We start from the raw sequence: 20,536 nt of genomic DNA, 5'->3' as shown, positions 1-20,536 counted from the left end.
CACTGAATTTCAATCCGTGTGTAACTGAATCCAATCCCTCTAGACGTTGTATTGTGCCCTCTTGTGCATAATACAAACTTGAACACATGACGAGTAAAATATTTCTTTACTATTAAAAAATATACATTACAAATGATTATAATACATGCTATAACGCTGAATGGCACAGGGTCATACAAAATACAATCGCCGGCGACCTAGCATCGATCGGTGCCGAAACTGTACATATTAAGTAATATGTGCATTAACAATTTCTGTGCGAATAAAAGCACTTGATTGGTTAGTGCTGGACAAGAACCGGTTAACAACTCGAATTTTTTTGCGATACTAAATAGTAAAGCAATGGATAGAACGCATCAAATCACATAATGATGCGGTCGGCGTACAGAGATACGTAAATACCTTGTATTATCATTGGAAAGAAATGCAGCATTATTATTACATAGAAATGGGATTAGAGAACTGTTAGAAGTAAAAACCTACATACTTCCCCTTCGTCGTTTCTACAACGTCGAATTTAAATCGAATTCTAAAGTATTCACGCTACAGTAAAGTCGGTTACATAAATAACTTCATCTAAATTGCTGCTGTACTGCGCCTACGTTACGCTACTGAAGCAACGCGTATCCTTTGTCGTCCACAGATGCCCCTTCTCGTTCAAATAAACAGTACTGTATTTATAAAAGAAATAAACCCTATTTCAACTTTTCATTTCGTTTAGAGTGTCTTTACAGTGTCAGCACGTGGGACTAGAGATGTGACAATCTAAATAACGAGTCGAGTCCAGCAAGGGACAGCAAAGAACCGTTGTATCGCGATCCACGATTTATGTACAATAATAAATGCGCGAAATTAATGAATTTCAAAGGCAAAAGCGATTCTAAGCGAGCAGAAAATGTGACAGGAAGATTGGCAACTAATCATTTCCCTATTTCGATCTCTTCACGTCTTCTAACATCGACCTCAGTTCCTCTATCCTAAGAGACAAAGACTCAGCGAGGTCCCTGACTTTCTTACAATCCTTCTCTGTTTCCTCGATCGTCCTTTCCAGATACTCGATCTTATCGCTGGTATCCCGCGCCCCTGTATCTTCAGCTACTAAATTATTCTGCAGTGGCAAGTATTTGGCCGCGTTGCGCCGGAAACGGGAGATCGTGTTGCTATGATCCTCGCAGCCGTCGCAGCAATCGGACCAGACTCTCAGGTCCACGTAGGGTATCTCGTCGCAGGTGACGAATTTGTTTTCACCCTCCGGTAGTAGGAACACATTCGGTTGTATTAGATTAATCTTATCACCGTTGTCGCACAGGATCCGTGCCAAGCTAGTCTGCCTGATCTGAGCCAGTTGCTCGGATTTAAAGATACTGGGGCTCTCGTACCAGAACCTGTCGCCGTCCCTAGTGCGTCTAAATTGCTCCAACAAAATGCATCTAAATAGAGGGCCCACTTTGGCGTTGGGCAGCTGATCCTCGAGGACCCCACCCACCCATACGTCCACGTTCCCGGGGTGACCGTACAGCTCCCTCAGCTTCTGCCTGACTCTAGCGCTGCTTATCTCGCCAGCCAGGTCGTCGAAGCTCTCCACGTGAGACATATTGCAGAATCGTCGCCACTCCAGGTACCCCGGGAGAGCGTGATCCCTACCCCGTTGGATGTTCATCGCTGCCAGGTCCAAAGCTACCGCGTGCGCTGTGCGGAACAGTTGCTCCGTCAGCTCTGTGTTCAGGTTCTCCTCGGGTAGCTTCAGCTTGGCAGCGGTGGCGAACATGCCCCTCATCAACGGGTCGACACCACCTTCCTCCACCAGCCGCCAAGGTGAGAAGAAGGCGTCCCTCAGAAGGAGAGGGCCCTGAGGGATAGATTGAAAGGACTCGTTCAGACGCTGCAATCGGGGTTGGATTAACGTGTGACCGAATCGCAGAGCAGCAGTCGCGAACACGTTCGATATACTGGCGTCTAAGTTAGGATCGTAGCCGCGGTACTGGCCCAGAAGCTCCTCGGCGGTGCCGCCGAACACGCGTGGTATCCAGTGCTGGTAAGTTACGTGCTGCATCTCGGCACCGACGATCTTCCTGGCTTCTTGGTAAAGCTTCTCGCCGTTCCAGTGGGGGTTCATGTCCTTCAGGCTACGAGCTATGCGATTATGCTCCCGCAGCCATATCGTGTGCATCGCTAGAAGACCTATCTGCTCGTTGGCGCGGATGTCACCTGCTACGAAGCAGTTGATGGAGCTTTCGAGGGGGTTCCTTCTGCAGTCGACGAACTGGCCAGAAGCGTACGGGAGAAGCGGCTTGTGGCCGGGGATAGTTGGACCTTCTCGCAGCAGACCGTGGTCCGTGGAGAAGTCCCGGAGATTTCTGGCCAGATCGTCGTCGTAGCCGTACACCTGAGAGGCGTCCATGTAGCTGGTGAGCTGGTTCAGTTGCTCGCGAGGGGTGAAGCTGTCCCACAGCACGCTCGTCGCCCCTGAGCCGCAAACTGCGCTGGTTCTGATGAAATCTATGCACCTTCTGTTGTCTATTCGAGGATCCCCGGGCGGAACCTCCATGGGGAAGCAGGGAGCCGCGTTGTCGCAGGACTTCTTGCAGTCTATGCCAGCCCAGGACTCACTGGAGACTGCGGGCAAAGCGTGGTCCAGGTCGTGGTCTAGGAACTGGCCCCACTGCATCACCATGTGGGTGATCCTCTCGTCGGGGGTCACGTTGTGCGTTGATACCAGAGTTGTGGAGATCAGTCGCGCTGCTGGCTTCGGGAAGCCGTAGTAACGACGTCCTCTCTCCCAGCCGACCGGAGAGGAGAATCCGTTCTCGTAGATGGGCTGCAGGGCCCTGCGGAACCCGGTGTAGGAGGAGCCCCAGGTGGGGTGCTGCAGGTTGTTGCAGCTGCCATCTACGCTGCGGTACTTGTTGTGGAAGCACATGTTCGTGCAGTTCTGGCGACGCCTGTGGCCGGTGCAGCCAGATAGTCGCTCGATCTCCCTGATCTATGAGAATGGCGTGAAGGTTTTAGGAGGCGAGTTGAGAAGATGTGGGATTCTTCTAAGGTACTACAATAGGGTAGTTAATCTAGTTGCATTTGAACTGTTCTACTTGCACTCTGATTATTACTACATACTGCTTTGAGGATGCAAGGAATATATATAACAAGGTTATAACTGCGATAAAGGAGAAGATAGTAATATTCAGAGTTTTTGGATACTATATCAAGGATATAAGCAGGCAAAGATGAACTGCTCTTTTAGGTCCGTGGAACGTTTCTATATTTCCACGCTTGTACCTTCAAGACTATCACTTACAAAAAATTATACAGAATAGAGTCGAATGCAGAGGTTTGAAAGACAAGCTCGAAACAAAGAAGGACTAAGCAAAATCATAGCATTTAAAAGATTCTACCTGTTCTGGGGTCAAAATCTCCTCATATCGAAATTCGTTGGTAGTATTCGCCGTGACACCAGCGTCCACCATACGTCGGATGTTGAAGAGGGTTCTTTCGAAGATTTCAGCTGGTCTGGCTGCCGCACGCCCGACTGCGTTTGGGAACCGCGCAAGACGGAAGGGGCTCACTCTCTGCGAGGATCTGTCGCCGCTGAAGAGGCTCGTCAACGTGTTGTTAATGGCTCGATCGATTTCCTCGGTGGCATCCTTGAAGGCTCTTATTACCAGAACGTCCGTCGCTTCAGGTTGGCGAACGCGCACCAGGGCTTGAGCCGTCGCGCGACCGTACTCGTTCACGGCTGAACACTCGTACCTGAGTGCAAAGGACAATGTCAAATCTGTACAGTGATACCACGTATAACTCTGAAATAAAATGTAATCACCTAGAACGATGGCCTCAAATTCACTGATTTTGTAATGAATTTAAACAGTATCAAGCACTATGAAATTCAAAGAGTTATATTGGGTGGCCAAGATACAGTAAAGCCTTGAAATTATTAAAGTAAACATTACAGTGTCGGGACAGCTTGAGAGAAATGTATAAGGAGATAGATACTTGGGCCTTACTCAGGGCCTTCGAAAGTGTCCCAATTCTTATCCAGCTGCCATTAATCCCAACCTCTACCACCAAATATATATAAAAGAGCTTTCAATGTTAACTACGCGTCAGCTTCCACACTATCACAGAGATAGTATAATATGACATACCCTAGCATACTAGTGCGGTACGTTACAGTATGTTAGTGCGATACAGATACAACGTAATGCACCGGTATAGGTACCATAACACAGTTGAACAAGACCTCCTACACCCTCCACCTCAAGTACCAACAAGCAAGCTCACCTGCCGGCGTCCGCAGCAGAGACATTATACAGGTAGAGGCTCCCTGCGCGCGATACCTTGACCCTCACCCCTTCCAAGGCGCTGCCATCCTTCTTCCACTGAATCACCGGTTTCGGGACACCCTCGACCCTGCAGGGCATCTCGATAATGGCACCTGGTTCCGCCTCCATATCCTGTGGCTCGTAAGTCAGCCTGGGCGGAGTGTAGGCCGCGTCGACGACCTTCAAATCAGCGCTGGTCTCCGCGTACCCGTTCGAGTTCCTCGCCCTGCACACGTACCTCGCCGCGTCTGACTCCTTCGCGGCGAGGATACGGAGCACGTTTCCGTCCTCCTCGATCACCACGCGGCCACCCACGCTTAACAGTTGGCTGTTTCGCCACCACTGGATGCTCGGCGTGGGCTGACCATCCACTCTGCAGGCGAACAAGACATCCGTGCCCACCTGCACCGTCTGAGACTCCGGCAGCTGGGTAAACCTCAGCGACGGGGACACGGTGATCAGAGCCCTGGCCTTCCTAGACTTCGTGGAACCCATCTCGCTCCTAGCCACGCACTCGTAGTCGCCGGTGTCCTGCTCCGTCGCGTCCGATATCACCAGCGTCCCATCGCTCTGGACCACGTAGCGATTCCCATCGGGGGACACCTCGTTCGAGTCCCTCATCCACATGATCTCGGGGGGTGGGTCGCCTATTACCTCGCAGGTGAAGCTCATCGTGCCGCCTAGACGCACTTCCACGTCCTGGGGGCCGTTCATGATGCGCGGCTTGCCTGGAACAGTGGAGGAAGAGAATTGTTTGTTACCATTCATCTCTCCCTAAGTTCTTCTTCTTCCTAAGTCCCTGGAGCCTCTAATTTCGGGATTTTATAATCGAGGAAGTGCAATGGCTAGACTACTTTCTTCCTCTCAGCCCTAAATCAAAGAGAAGTGTGACAAAATGTTCCATGACTGGACGCGCGATTATAAATGAAGCAATCACAAGTGGCGTCATCCCCTGGGCCCATCGCTTTGTCTCCACCATCCCTAATGGGGCAATTTCTCCGGCAGAAATTATCCCCCTGCAAAAGCTTCGCGCGACTCCAATATTTCCTACGTCATGGAAACAAACTTTCCCTGATATCATTGCAGACAATGCGTCTCGCGGGAGTCGTGAAGAAACCTTCAGAACTTCAACATCGAAACTCTTAATACTGCTATTAGAATAGAACGAAGTTATTCGAGAACAACGAATAATTTTTTAACGGAATGAATTTTTAGCCTCCACTGGTCCGTGCTGCAGCTCCAATCTCCGCTCCAACGCTCTGCGTCTAACAGCCCAAAACCCTATAATGCGACAACTCTACAGGGAACAATGGTAACTACTCAGCTCCGAGGTTCGGCGCTCTAATATCGAAACACTGCTTTTCAGTACCAACTAACCACCTCCAAGAGTCCCTTTACCTCCCCTCAAACCTCACCGCTACTCGGTACACCCACGGCGAATTAAGGGGGTATACCCGTTTGAACCCTCGGAAAATGTATACATTTTGTGGATTTTTTTACAAGTCAACGGTTTGATGCAGATTTCCCGTTTTTTAACTATGTTTACATAGTATTATGAACTACTTATAAAAAAAGTTTCAGTTAAAAAACTATTGTTTTTCGGAAGTTACGGATACATGTCCGAAAGTCTCTCGATTTTAGACGGCTAAACGGTGGCCCTAAAAACTCGCGCTACGTTCAACCAATTTACTTCAAATTTTGCATGCAGAATCATAATAAGATTCCACATCGTCCAACGAAGGCGATTTTGAAAATTTTGAAAAATAAAGAAATGGTGAGAGATCAAAGGTAAAGTTAAATTTTTCTAAGAGAAAAATCCACCTTTTTCCTTTATAAATAATAAACGGGTAATCGAAATAAAAAAAGCCTTCGTTGGACGATGCGGAATCTTATTATGATTCTGCATGCGAAATTTGAAGTAAATTGGTTGAACGTAGCGCGAGTTTTTAGGGCCACCGTTTAGCCGTCTAAAATCGATAGACTTTCGGACATGTATCCGTAACTTCCGAAAAACAATAGTTTTTTAACTGAAACTTTTTTTATAAATAGTTCATAATACTATGTAAACATAGTTAAAAAACGGGAAATCTGCATCAAACCGTTGACTTGTAAAAAAATCCACAAAATGTATACATTTTCCGAGGGTTCAAACGGGTATACCCCCTTAAGAAGACCAATATACTCAACTGCAATGGAAGTCGTCGGACGACATAGCCGTCAGCGATCGTCCCTTCATCTCGTGAGGTGCCTGGCAGACGGCTGCCATCTCCGAGGGTTTGCTCTGCAGCCGTTGCACCAGCCACACGAGATCGCAGTCGCAGACCAGCGCGTTGCTGTCCAGGCGGAGCCGCGTCATGGGGCCCACGTTGTGGAACGCGTCCGCGGGCAGATGACGGAGCATGTTGCTGTGCAGGAACAGTCGCTCCAGCGCGGGCAGATCATTGAACGTGCCCTTCTTGATCTCCCTCAGGTGGTTGTAATGCAGATACAGCTGCTCCAGTTTCGGCAGACCCGCGAACGCCTCTGGCGATATGTGCTTTATTCGGTTCTTGTACAGATAAAGGATCCTCAGGTTCGGCGCGCCCTCGAAGGTCCTGGGCAGGAGGTGTTCGACGCGGTTGTCGTTCAAGAGGAGCGTGTGCAGCTCGTGGAGGCCGTGGAAGGAGCCTGGATGGAGTTCCACTATGTTGTTGAACCGTAGGTCGCTGGAAATTGGTTTGAATACTTTGTGAGTGTAATTAGCAGAGGATTTTCATGCGCGAACGAACCTTAATAGTCTATGCTCTTTTATTGAGGTTTACGAAGTGTTGCGAGGGTGAAATATTTTTTATAATAAAATGTTAATTTTCAATCAACTGTAATTTAATACATTTTGTGAAAACTGGGATTAGATACCCTGTTATAGAAGTAATTTATGTTGAATTCATTATTAAATGTTAATTTAAACCAAGCTCCGTGGCTATAGATTTATGGATCACAGCGTAGGCAGTCCGATTCGTGACTCTACTAACGTAGAATGGAGTACAATGGCAACGAGATAATCGTGGGATCCTGATTTCAATTCTATTCAAAAGGTCGCCCGTGTTGGTGATTATTCGACGATTTCTGTACGCGAAAGATAGATTCCTGAGGCGCGTAGTACGGAGAAACAATGATGGCCGAAGGCGAGCCCATTACACAGTTCGCCGCTGGAGAGATCGCTGAAGTCATAAAGCGCAAAGCTCTTAATTAACGATTTTACTCGACTCGTTGCGCATTACCTCCTCCCTCTAAATTGCCAGGGCGAGTTCTCGGTTCGACGCGCCGGTATTTTAACCTCTTTATCGCGTCGCTGGATCTTCCAGTGGCTCGGACTCGTCGAGCTGGAGGAGGAGAATGGGAGCGGATTCGCGTGGACGCTGAAATTTCACGATTTCCGCGATACAACGTAGAGCAACGAGGCATTCTCGTGTAGGCTCCCGTCCAAAGTCTGGATGTATTTCCATTTTATTTCAGATTAACTTTCGTTTGCGTGTATTCCAATTCGCACAAATGAAGATAAGAGTGGCGGATGAAGTGGAGTTACTGGTACTCAAGGGAGGGTGAAATAATGGAATTTTCTCGCGAAATACTTCTGTGAATAACGACTGGTATTTCAGCAGAGGCATTCACTTGGCAGAGACGGTTTTAGTTTGAGGAAGGTAGAAATAGGTGGGAAATATGTGAATGTAGTCAAAATACCAGTGGTAGCCTGCAGAAGTATCTTATGTGAAAAGGACCAGCATTTATTCGGATACTATCCTTTATAGACCACCTTATGCTTTAACTCTACTAGAGTTCCCAGTTCTTTAACTCTATTATCGCCGCTGGGTCTTTTTAGACCCAACCAAATCCTCTTCTTTAACTCCATTACGGTCCCTGGGTCTTTTTTGACCCAGCCACGTTCTCATTTCTTAAATCATTTTTCTAAGTTAGAAAAAAATATAGGAAAGCTATCACTAATACGCGTGTTTCTTGTTCTTTCGCACCATATTTCACATAACACATATGTATAGCTAAACTGAAGTCCATAGCAGGGTTAAATAGTCCTATGCAGCGCACTGTGCGGTATTAATTAGGCACACAAAGGGCGTAATAAAGAGGTCAAATTAATGCTCCGAATACCCCCTGGGCTGCCTGAATCAAACATTTCAAAAATGTGGAGATCGTCGCGAGGCCTGTTAATCGAATCCACGAAGCTGCACGCGAGCCGAATGAGAAATCATGATAGATCCTGGGCAACGTTGATTGATTGCACGACGCGTGCTCGCTGGTGAATATCGATTTCTCTGGCGTCCCTAATTTTCATTCCATAAAACATCGAGAACCCGATGATGTCAGAGAGTGGGATCATTCGACGGTTGCGCGATTCACAAGGATATCCTTACATGGCGTTGGTACATTTCGCGGCAGCACTGGTCACCTATTTTCACATTTCCGTTTACATGCCTGCAAGCGTCCATTTATAGCATCGAACTTAAGTGTATTCAACAAACAGTTGGAATACTCATCGCTCAACCAAGAATTTCACATTCAAAGCAGAACTACTTGATCCTTGGTGTCTGATAAGTAAACTTCTATAAGCAATCATCATTAGAAAAAACCACGAAAAGAATAAAAAAATTAAATGCCTCAACTTCATTACCTTCGTTAGTAACTAAAGAATATCCATCATATTTATTCTCTTAACGTTGCAACGGAAATTGGAGCTTCGGAATTCTTCAGCGATACTTCTATTGTTAATACAAATATATTGATTGGGACCAATCTTATCGTTGTGAAATATTTATAGCCTCGCTTCTGCCGCAAATAATACTTTTGCGCAATCGATGGTACCGTCTTCACAATGTCTACTCCGCGCTCGACCGAAGGGGCTTATCTCGAAGGGAGATCGCAGGGATTGGTAATTTAACAAAGGTGTATTTATTCAATGAAGCTGGGGCAGCCACTTATGGATACTCGATATTCGGGTCAACATCCATAACAGGTATACCCTCGTCGGTCGAACCGCTCGTTTCATCATTTTGAAGGATCCACGAAGCCCCCCTCCAATTACGTGTAACACCCGGGGCACGTAATTCCAAACCGCATATTTGCTCGTCTTCTAAAATCACATCGCGCTCCACCGCGGAGAAATAAAACAGAATTATGGTTCCTAAGATACTCAGGGTTAGGTTACAACAAATTACACATAACGAACTTTACCGACGGAGGGTCCACTTTGACCGGTAGATACGTAACTTCATTCGTACACACTTCAGACTAAACTGTTCTGTGAAATCTGATCGTATGATCTAAAATGCTTATCTGCCTGAAGAATTATTAATTCCAAGTAACATGTACCATGCCTAGCCCAGATACAATAGCTAACCAGGTGCTATTTGAAGTCAAAACACTAATTTAAAAAAAATAGGCTGTATACATCCTTACAGTCTTGACGTAAAAGAAAACAATCAAAGAGGCCATCGACTTTGCCCCCTGCTGCTCTTATATACCATCACTACACTTGCACGTAGTATCTTGATGCTCAGCGTGAGTCAAAATGGACCCCGTATCCGTCGTACAATGCTAAATTAATAATTCCATTCGCTCTCCAATTTTCAACGCCTTTAGTATTATCTCCCATCGAAATTGCCCATTGCAGCAACATAGCCAGCCTCCATTTCTGCGCTTCAATGTTTACGAGCAAGCTCCGAGGCCCGAGCACCCTTTGTCCGCGGGCAAGGATAAACAAAGAGAGCGCCATACGCCGGGCGTTAGAGGTGGCCGGCGAATTCTGCCGTGGAAATAGAAACTGGTAGAATGTAAACTACGAGGGGCCGGTTTGCAGGGCGCGAGAAGAAGAGCGGCTCGACAGCGCTGGTCTTCATCGGTCATTCCTTGATATAAGCGATTTATCGTCGCTGAACGAGACGTAATCGGCGTCGAAACCGGAAGAGCTGGACGCCCGACGATTATTCAGCGTTACGGTCGAAGAGAAATCAATCGTCGTGGATAACGAGGCGATTTAGACGGCGAGGACGTTCGTCATAATACGTGTTTTGTGCGGCGCGGCGCTCGATGAAGGACGAGCGAATTCATTGCGACGCGTTCACGCGCGTGTGTACATAGGGGATCCAAACGATCGAATCTTTCTGCGACCTTCGCGCTGCCATCTTTGGAAGTTACCGGCAACTCGTGAGAAAGATCGTTTAGTGGAGCAAGGGGAGATGGCGCGGTTATGGTTTTTCTTGGGAGGTCTGTGAAGTGGAACTTCGTAGTAAACGCTGAGCAGTGTTTTCGTTACGTAAGAGAGGATAGAGGAGTGCAATTTTGTGTAGAATTGTAGCATTGATCGATAGGTTGCTCTTGCCTCTTGTGGAAGTTGTTTGTTAAGGAGGAATAGTGTTCTCCTTTAGGTTAATTGAAAAGTGCTCAAGATTGCAGATAATGCAGTTGGGGAAATAGTATTCTGGCTGTGTTCGTAGACGGTATCCTTGCAGTTCCTTCGAGATCGTCTGATACAGATCGTCATTCAGATTAATAAAGGAACAACAGCTTAATTAATAGCGGCTTCTTCTAATTACGAGACGGTATCGGTATACTGGACTGCGCGATCCTATCTGAGTCATCCCGTTAATTAATAGAGCTCTATCGGTCTTCCTCTAAACGAGATTTAATTGTCGGGCAGTGGATGCTGCGGCAAGTAGCGCTGAACTATCTAATTAATTGTATACTGTGCGTGAACATCGAAGTATAATTTGGGACGATGTCCAGAAATTAATTGAAGCCCAGCAGAAACCAAGGAATCAATGAAAAAGTCGATGAAGATTTGATAAATTTTTGTAATAGTTTTCAGTGAAATCTACATACCGCAAGTTAAAGGTGTGCGGGTGTCCGAAATTACGGGACCCGATTTGCGATTCGGGAGCCGATTTTCTTGCTAAAAATTCTTACACAACTTAAAAGTTTTAGGATTTTCGGGTACTTGAAAACTTTTAAATTGCGTGAGAATTTTTAACAAGAAAATCGGGTCTCGTAATTCCGGGTACCCGCACACCCCTACTGCAAGCTTATTAACTCCAGCCCCATTTTTTTTTCTCCACTATCAGAACACGTAACGCCTGTTACGTGCTTATCATTTATTACCTGTTGAGTTCAGTATTTCCAGACGCACCGTAGAAACCAGTCTGCAAATATTGAAACGAAGTCCTTAACGCCGCTTCAGGGTAACAGAGGCGATAAAACCTACCGACGAGTGAATATACTATAGGTAATCGTCGATACCGTCTTATCGTTTTTTTTCAGCCGTGGGACGAGAACGCACGTTTCCCATAGGGAAAATTGAATATCGCTTGAACAAGAAAAGAAAGGGGAAGAGGAATACTGGAACACATACACGAAGGAGTAATCGCTTCGACTTAATATAAACGTGATGTCACGTTTGATATCGTGGTTCTTAAATGTTGATAAGATCGTGAACCCTGGCTTGCGAAAGATGCCGAAAACATCAAAGAGTAGCGAACGAATAATAACTGTTCTTGCACAAGAAACTAGTTAAGCTTTAGGAACTATTTAATATAATTTCTGCAAATTGGGAGCCTTTGTAAAATTTTGCAGCATTCTGTTTTTAAATAACAAACGTATGTTAGTATGCAAAAGAAAAGAAGGAACTGCACAAAGGTGATGTAAGACGAGCCTTAGCTTTGCTGATTTAAGTCTGACCTGAAAACTAGCCTATTAAAGAAAAATAAGCTTCCTCAACGAAAGGGAATTCTGCGCAAAATTGAAGATTCACAAACGATTGTGGTGTACACCTGCTGGGTGGAATTGTAGTATGGTCGTGCAGTACGGGGAGTTTTGCAAAAGTAATGGAATAAAGTAGGTGTAGGGATGAATTTTTTCCAGATTTCTAAAGTCGTCAATTTTCCAACAGTGAAAAAGTAGAAGAAGTATTATTTTACACAGGATACTACAGAATCTTTATATATCTCACATGCTAAAATTTTTACATTTTTATAAAGAATATAGGAACTACAGAAACACTAAAATATTTTAAATAAATTCCTAAACTCAAGAAAGCATTCAAATATTTTAAATAAATTCGTAAACTCAAGAAAGCGCTCAAATATTTGAAATAAATTCGTAAACCGAAGAAAACACTCAAATATTTGAAATAAATTCGTAAACTCAAGAAACTCAGATGTTTTCTTTCAATTGACGTTAAAAGTTCGCAAGCACCATTTGAAGTAAATAGCATATTTGACGTGCATAGTTTTAACAAACAGCAGCAATTTATGCGCGTCAAGCAAGCGCGCCAACTCTGCACGCGTGCATCCTAAATGTCATCGTTCACGCGATCGCCGCCTTTGTTCGTTCCCTCAAAGCTCGTTTACAACCATCGCATCATATTTTATATATAGTCTAAGCAGCGCAGTCATGCCTATTTTAACCGTACCCGAAAACAACTTGGGCCTCTGTGCACGAAGAAATCTATACCGAACCACCGAGACACGGTACAAGTAGCGGTACAACCGGGGACGGGATGATTCTACTAGAGAAACAGCGTGTCGAACACGGGCGGAAGCTCGACGTTCAGGCGAGATATCGCAAATTGACAAACAGGGTAAAGCCGGATTCGCGCGTATCAATTTCGCGACGCTTCAGCGGCGTCAGTGTCAGTGGTGAGAAATCAAAGAGGAATAAGGATACAGTTTTTAGGGGAAACAGAGAAACCAGGCAGAAAGTTTGTCTTCCATCAATTAAAATGGGAATAGTTTTTGGGGTGGAAGATTTTAGTTGAATTTTGGAATTGAATTTTGTTCTGGGTTTTAATTAAATGCAAATGTATGGTGGATTTGAACATTGAACGTTGGTGCGTTGTATTAGCGTTCTATTGAAATAGGTTTGAAGATGTAATGTTAAAAGTTCGTGGAGTGGGAAGAGGTGTTTGAATTGGTTGAAAGTACTATATGCTCTTGTGGAAACGCGGCTCAAGAGATCAGTAACGTGGACCGTTCAAGTGTGTGTACGCGAGGAGTACAAGGCCATTAAGTAATGCAGTTCCAGAACATGCAACTGGATCCTTTACCTCCTTTTTTTTTTTTTTTTAATGTTAATTCAGGGGCCGTTGGGAATTCTGTCTCGGATCGAGGATACACAAATTTCGTTGATTAATACGGTCTGGGTCGAGTGAGACACTTTAAAGAGGTTTCCTCGTTATTACAGAAGCTCCCTGGTACTTGGACTTTCCCTCGGAGAAATAATACATTGTTTAAAGCAATGAAATCACTTGGTGTATTGACTTTATTGCTCACTGGGCGGCGATGGCGTCACCGAGTTGGCGGGATATACATATTCAACGCGTTGGAAGCATGAATACTTTTTTAAAACTTTTTATTTCTTTATTGCAATTTTACAACGAATCGTCTAAAGTTTAGGGGAGACCCGGGCTGGTGGGCCAGTTTTTCAGTTTTTGATTTTTAATAAATTATGTGGAGGAACTATCATTAAACCGGTTAGTATATTTGATAGGGCATAGATTTGGCTATCTGATTAAATTATTCAAGTTGACTCAATGTGACAACAACTAACAAGGGATGATCCCGAATTCGAAAATTCAAAAAATTTTGAAACTTTGTGAATATGTAGGGGATTTCCTCCTGATTATAACGCAATTTTTGCTTGCTGCCCAAATTCACTCGAAGGGGTTGAAATTAACCCCTAAAAATTCGGCTGTTTTCCGACTTTGTGTTATAACTTGCGAACTGTAAGGGATAGAAGAAAAGTTTCAAGACAAAAGTTACTTCTTTTAATTAGATCTAACAATTGGGAAAATAAAATTATTTTACAGTTCACGAGTTATAACACAAAATCAGAAAATAGCCAGATTTTCAGGGGTCAATTCTACCCTGTTAGAGTGAATTTGGGCAGCAAACAAAAATTGCGTTGTAATCAGGAGGAAATCCCCTACGTATTCGCAAAGTTTCAGAATTTTTTGAATTTTCGGGTTCGGGATCTTCCCTTGTAAGGTATTTTAATGTTTTTCGAACACCTTCTATGCTGGTCAACCAGCCCCATGATCGGGGTTGGTTGACATACAATACTGTGTCCTCATACGGGGTAGGTTGACTATAGGTACAATCAGTTAAGAAAATGTTATTAGCAACTTATCTCAGTGGTAATAAAATAACACATTGCCACAAGGGTTGTTTCATTATCAAATATTAATTTCTTTCTTTCATATTTTAATAATAAACTGAAAATATTTTCAACTTAAACATAAATTAATTAAATAAAATAACACATTGCCACAAGGGTTGTTTCATTATAAAATATTAATTTCTTTCTTTCATATTTTAATAATAAACTGAACATTTTTTCAACTTAAACATACATTATAATGTATTTATAGCATAGTAAAATTTAAGCAAAAAATAAAAATCGCTTTCTGAATAACAAAATAACAATTTAAACCTTATTAACGTTATTAGTCAACCAGCCCCGACCGATCATTTTGACTTCAATAATCTATATAACTTTCAATTATTTATGTATGAACAAAAATTCTATGTCCATAGATCGTCTAATAAACAAACTTTCAAATAGTCCCTTAACATTTATTCTACTATAACTATATAGAGCTTGAGAAAATAAAATCTTTAAGAAAAAATATTTGCTTACATACTCAATTTTTCGGCAAACGCTGATAACTGTTAAAAAACAGAGCATAGCATAGTAGAAGTGACTTCTTTCTACAGTAAATCGTTCCGCAGTAGAGCATATGTCGGTGCAAAGTTATTAACAATTAGTCAACCTACCCCTTGGGACAACCAGCCCTGGTCTCCACTAATCTTCAAACTTAGAATCAAATTTTTAGTATTCGAAGTATCGAATAATAATAATAAGTTAGTTCCAGCTTCCTATTAATTGGGAATCACACTTGGCTGTGGATTTTAATTCCAGAGGATTATCAATTATTCATTACTCATTCGATTTCCTGTTTTCAATAATAGAAGCGTTTCCCGTCCTGGCGTTTGAATTACCTTCAGCTACGTGCGCCAATATGCAAGAGCCTTTTTCCTGGCTTTCGTCTGATATTTCCCTCAGGAAAGAAGAATACACGAAGAAGTTGTGATCTACCAAAATCTAACAAATATCCGGTTACAATTCCAAAGAAATACTGAAAATCAGCCACAATGGCAGAACAAGCTTCCTACTCCAGAAAATGGATTCCTATACAAGTGCTTAGTCAATCCGGTGTCCGTTTACTGCTGCACGCTGCCAAGCCTAGATCAAATACACGCGCGACTAACAAGTTTTTAAACCGAACATTCTCGAAAACGAAGCTTCCGTGGATTGTACCGAATCTCCTCCCGCTACGTAATTTCATACAGCTTCCCACGTGCACTGATCGGGGACTAGAAATACTCGTGCAGCCTACACCACTGAATTCCCCGATTAACCTGATCCCAATCTCTCTCGATGATCCCCATCGATCCACGTGGCTGTCTCTAGAGACGAGGCAACGATTCCCTCGAGAATTTCGCGATCATTTATGCAGGGGGGATACCAGCTTTCGGGAAGCATGCATACCTAAAAGAAAAGTTAAAGCAATCTTATACACAAGACACTTCTGCGGCTCGCAATTGGTATTTCAGACATACCCCCACATTTTCCGTCTCTCCCATCCTCGAAACAACACTGTCTATAGTTCTATCGCAAACGAATACAGATTTGCCTCGAAAGAAAGTGACGTTTCGGGATCGAGGAACTGACTCACTGAGTGCCCTTCTCGCTCCTACGTGGTCTCTCTCATTCGTCGCGGCAACAGAAGAAGTGGAAGAGATAGCGATCACCATACTTCGGGACAGGAATCCCGTCCCTCTTTCGAGACATCACCAAATTACATTATTCCTCGCTTAATAATAACTATTTGTATACCGTAAATAAACTGTAATTTATTTAATTAATAAACATATAGCAGAGTTATGTTTATATTGAATTGCGATATACTCAATACACATGCGCGTAGATCAATTCTATCTCGGTGTACCACGGTACATCCGAAAATAACGCGAATACCAGCCACGAGCGGCGGAGGTGTCTCATACGAGTCCCATAGAAACGGAAAGTGGCCACTTACAGGACAGTGGTGTTAGCCGGTACTCTCGGCACACGGCTGAGCTTCTGAAACATGCACCGCACCGTGTTCACGAAGCACATGCACTTGTGTGGGCATTCCGTTCTGCCGTTCTGCCGTGGCTCCGCGGCGGCCTGCAGGAGCAGCAGCGCCCAGCAAACAGCAGCCAGTGGCAGCCTCATGGTCCCTCGGTAAACTTCTGTCTATACTCTATGGCATCGAAGCAGTTCACGCCGCTCGGTGGCACGTGCTCATCGAGACGGATGCTTTCCTACGCGGCGTATCGGACACGGGCAACTTTCACTTCTTCGCTCGAGTGCCCGATGCAAATCGCTCCTCCGAGTGTCCTGGCAGTGCCTTCTACTCTCTGTGCACCGCGTTGCTCTCAGTTCGACAAACTCCAGAGAGATTACTCTTCCCGCAGCTCGAGTATCCTCCTCCGAAGGCTAGCGCGGCGATTTCGCTCTCTGTGTTCTGTGCATAACACGCTGCTTCGGGCACAGTGGTTCTGAAAGACGCTAGCGTTTTCTTTCGCGCTTACGGCCGGTCACGCCGAGGAGGCTCTGCAGGGAAGTCGAGCTTCGCCTGGCGTGTCGGCGAACGAAGCAACGGCGGCGACGGGAGGAACTGTTGCGGAGGGACGCCGCCGCTGCGTTTCACGTCTGACCTGGTCTCGCCGCGGTGGTTCAGCTACTACTGAAGTCGCTCTACGCGCCGTACGCGAGTTGCCAGTACGAAAGCTTTTCCTCGCCAGTCCTCCCACCGCCCCAACCTTCTTCCTCGGGCCAGGACACCGCGCGTCGATTCAGCCTGCTCGATTATTTATTTATTCCCGTCGCGTGGACAAACTCATTGTTTCCAAGCGCCACCGGGACCTGGATATTAAAATAAATATTTTAAAAAAGAGCATAAATGTAGGCAGGTTCGCTTGCAATTTCGACGGCAGGAGTGGGACGCTGTTGCGTGTTTAAAATTACAGTGAGAGTGTTGTGTTTATGTGAACGTTTATGTGCAAATGTTAAATTCAGTTGTGTACAGTGATTCTGAATATTACTCTTTTCAAATAAAAGCTTTGTTTTTAATTATTATAGTGTTAATGATAAGTCACGTCTAACTTACGTTTTTGCTATATTTTTGTTACCCTTCAGCTTTTGAACTTCCCCACTGTTTCCGTCTCGATGCGACTTTAGCACCGTCATTCTACTTATCTAGAGTTTGGCTACCTTACTTGAAACCATATGTCGCTATTTTAACGAATACAATTTTGGTAGAACCAATCTTTGCCTATAGGTAATACTAAATGAGGCATTCAGAGGAAAAATGAACTAACGCACATTTTTTGCGAAATTCAGTTAGCACCAATGCTAATCATGTAAAATAGGAAAAATATCTTTTTTCCAATGTGGCTTAAGGTGAAGGCACCAGTAGTTGACCATGTATCAGTAGCTGACCACTTTTTAGAAAAGCATGAAAAATAAGGTTTATAGAAGTGACGATCTTTTGAAAAAAGTGCAGTTGACGCGCCAAGACATCTACCGGCTAAGATCTAAAACACTCAAGTGCGAAGTACATTATGAATAGTATTGTCGAACGTTTATTTACATCAAAGTGACAATAAGACGATTACCTACATCATTGCCTTAATTCTCTTTCTAGTATAGGTGGCCAATTACTGACCAACATAGGGTCAAATACTAGCATTTTCATTTTCAACGATGGTCAACTTCTGAAGCAGTTACTGAACTCTGAAAAAAGGTTCTAAAATTTGTATAACATAACTTTTTTAAAAAATCGTTCTCATTGCATAATTTAGAAAGCTTAAAGAGTATCTGTATGCAACGACTGCCACTATTTAATGACAGAGCAAGTAGTTACTATTTTTTACGTGAAGGATTTCTCTTAACTGGTCGACTACTGGTGCCTTTACCTTAGTCAGTTTTTGCTCTGAGTGCCTCAAATAATGTTGACTCTGAACTTCTACGTACCTTAAGATAAGCCACAGCCTGCTAATCCCAAAGTTGGCGCAGAAAACTGACCAAATTGCAATTTATTAATTTCTCGGCTCTACCGCAATATCCCCTTACTTTCTGTTATCATAAACATGTTCTTGGAGGTCTCTAAGGTCGCCAAGCGCTCCCTGCACTTTGCAATTTTCGAGGAAACCGCCAGCGCACAATTGGCTGCTTTGTATCTGTCCACTTAACGTTTTTGCGCGCGGCAGCGCGTTCTACAGGACACGCTGTGTTCCCGCGTAGAAGCGCCGTGCCATTGCAGGGCACGCTGCGGCTGCTCACATCCTTCTTCTCATGCTCCGCGGTCTCCTATAAGAGTGTGAACCGACGAGCTCGTCGTTTTTGCATCCATCCGAGCAGTGGTGGTCGAGGAAACCCTTCAAGTTTTGACACTGGGGGATTCGTGCTTGTCACAGGGAATCTGTCTGCATCCGCGGAGAAGATATTCGGTCCCCTTTGCATAAATAATGGTAGTTGTAAAGTCGACGTAAATGAAATATCGCCTCTGGGAAAATCAGAACTCTTTAATAATAAAAGATTCGTTTGTTTCTTTTAAATTTAGTTATTCCTCGGACTTGGATGATTTTAATATTAAATGCTTGGATTTATTCCGCGGTAGTTTCTCAGTTGTCCCTTTGGGATTAGGGATCTTTGTGACGCAGCAGCTTTTAAACAGAGATAATATTTGAGTTTGTTCGACGTTTAATAGCAACTGGCGTACACTCTTCGTTAGCATTCCGTATGAAATCCCCAGGCGGATAAGTGGAATGCTTGGCGCAGGAGCGTTTGCATACGCGGTATATAGGCGGTGGTTGCATCTGCGAGCGCCAGGAACGTGCATGCATGCACTGCCGTGCAAGTTCAATGAGCGCCAGACACCGGCGCCAAACGCCAATCTACGGCTACACGGAGCTAACAGTACCTAACCGATCTGTAATCAAAGGCTTCTCGGCTGCAAGCCCTCCGATGACACTGTTATCCGGCTCTGAAACACACGGACGTAATTGAGGATCGTGTTCACCGGCGATCGAGCAGATGTTGCAACGAACGCTCATGCTGGGCAAGGGAGTGTAAGCGTCGACATGAATTATGATATTATATGATGTTTAGAAGTTGTGAAATGATGGATGAGTAGCTGCTTCCAGCGAGTAACTTGTAACTCTCGACCATAAACTTTCAATTCTAACTTTCAACTCGCGATTCGCCATGGTCGACTCTTAGCTCTCAACTCTCAGGACTTAGTTTTCAATTCCGGCTCTGAACTCTTAACTCAAACATCAAACTTCAACTGTCAACTCCTAGCTCCCAACAATGAGCTCGTACCTTTTAGCTTTAAACTCTTAGAATTTAGGTTTCAATTCTAAATTTTCAATTTCAACTCTCAACTCCTAACTTTTAGGTCGAAATTCTCAAATTTCAATTGTCAACTCTCAGGCCCCTCTCTCCCAATTCTGTACTCGTATCTTTTAGCTTTAAACTCTCAGAATTTAGGTTTCAATTCTAAATTTTAAAATTTCAACTCTCAGGCTCTCGATTTTGAAATCCTTATTCTTAGCTCAAAATTCTCAAAATTCAACTGTCAAATCTGAGACCCCTCTCCCCCAACTCTGAGCTCTTAACTTTCAGCTTTGAACACTCAGAACTTAATTTTTAATTCTAAAATCTCAAATTTCAACTCCGAGGCCCCTAATCCCAAAAACTTAACTCATAGCTCCAAATTCTCAAAGTTTAACTGTCAACTCTGAGACCCCAACTGTGAGCTCTTAACTTTCAGTTGTAAACACTCAGAACTTAATTTTTAATTCTAAATTCTAAAATTTCAACTCTCAGACTCTCAATTTTGAAATCCTTACTCTTAGCTCCAAATTCTCAAAGTTTTACTATCAACTCTCAGACCCCCTCCCCCAACTCTGACCTCTTAACTTTCACCTGTAAAAACTCAGAACTTAATTTTTAATTCTAAATTCTAAAATTTCAACTCTCAGACTCTCAATTTTGAAATCCCTATTCTTAGCTCAACATTCTCAAAGTTTAACTATCAACTCTCAGACCCCTCCCCCAACTCT

The 20,536-nt window shown here is 44.0% G+C and overlaps 1 protein-coding gene across 1 annotated transcript; it reads right to left on the bottom strand.

Moving 5' to 3' along the window:
* Positions 1–87: 87 nt before the first annotated feature.
* Pxn (Peroxidasin) lies at positions 88–17,184 on the bottom strand. Its single transcript, XM_076821217.1, has 5 exons — positions 16,462–17,184; positions 6,507–7,024; positions 4,279–5,047; positions 3,393–3,747; positions 88–2,983 (listed from the first exon to the last, which is right to left on the bottom strand). The coding sequence occupies exons 1-5, from the start codon at positions 16,638–16,640 to the stop codon at positions 929–931; spliced, it is 3,876 nt and encodes a 1,291-aa protein (XP_076677332.1). The 5' UTR covers positions 16,641–17,184; the 3' UTR covers positions 88–928.
* Positions 17,185–20,536: the final 3,352 nt, after the last annotated feature.

The sequence above is a fragment of the Andrena cerasifolii genome, chromosome 1 (genome assembly GCF_050908995.1).
Source record: "Andrena cerasifolii isolate SP2316 chromosome 1, iyAndCera1_principal, whole genome shotgun sequence".
Classification (NCBI taxonomy): Eukaryota; Metazoa; Arthropoda; class Insecta; order Hymenoptera; family Andrenidae; genus Andrena; species Andrena cerasifolii.
Note: the sequence above shows the minus strand (reverse complement) of the source record. Positions and strands in the feature narration are given on the sequence as shown.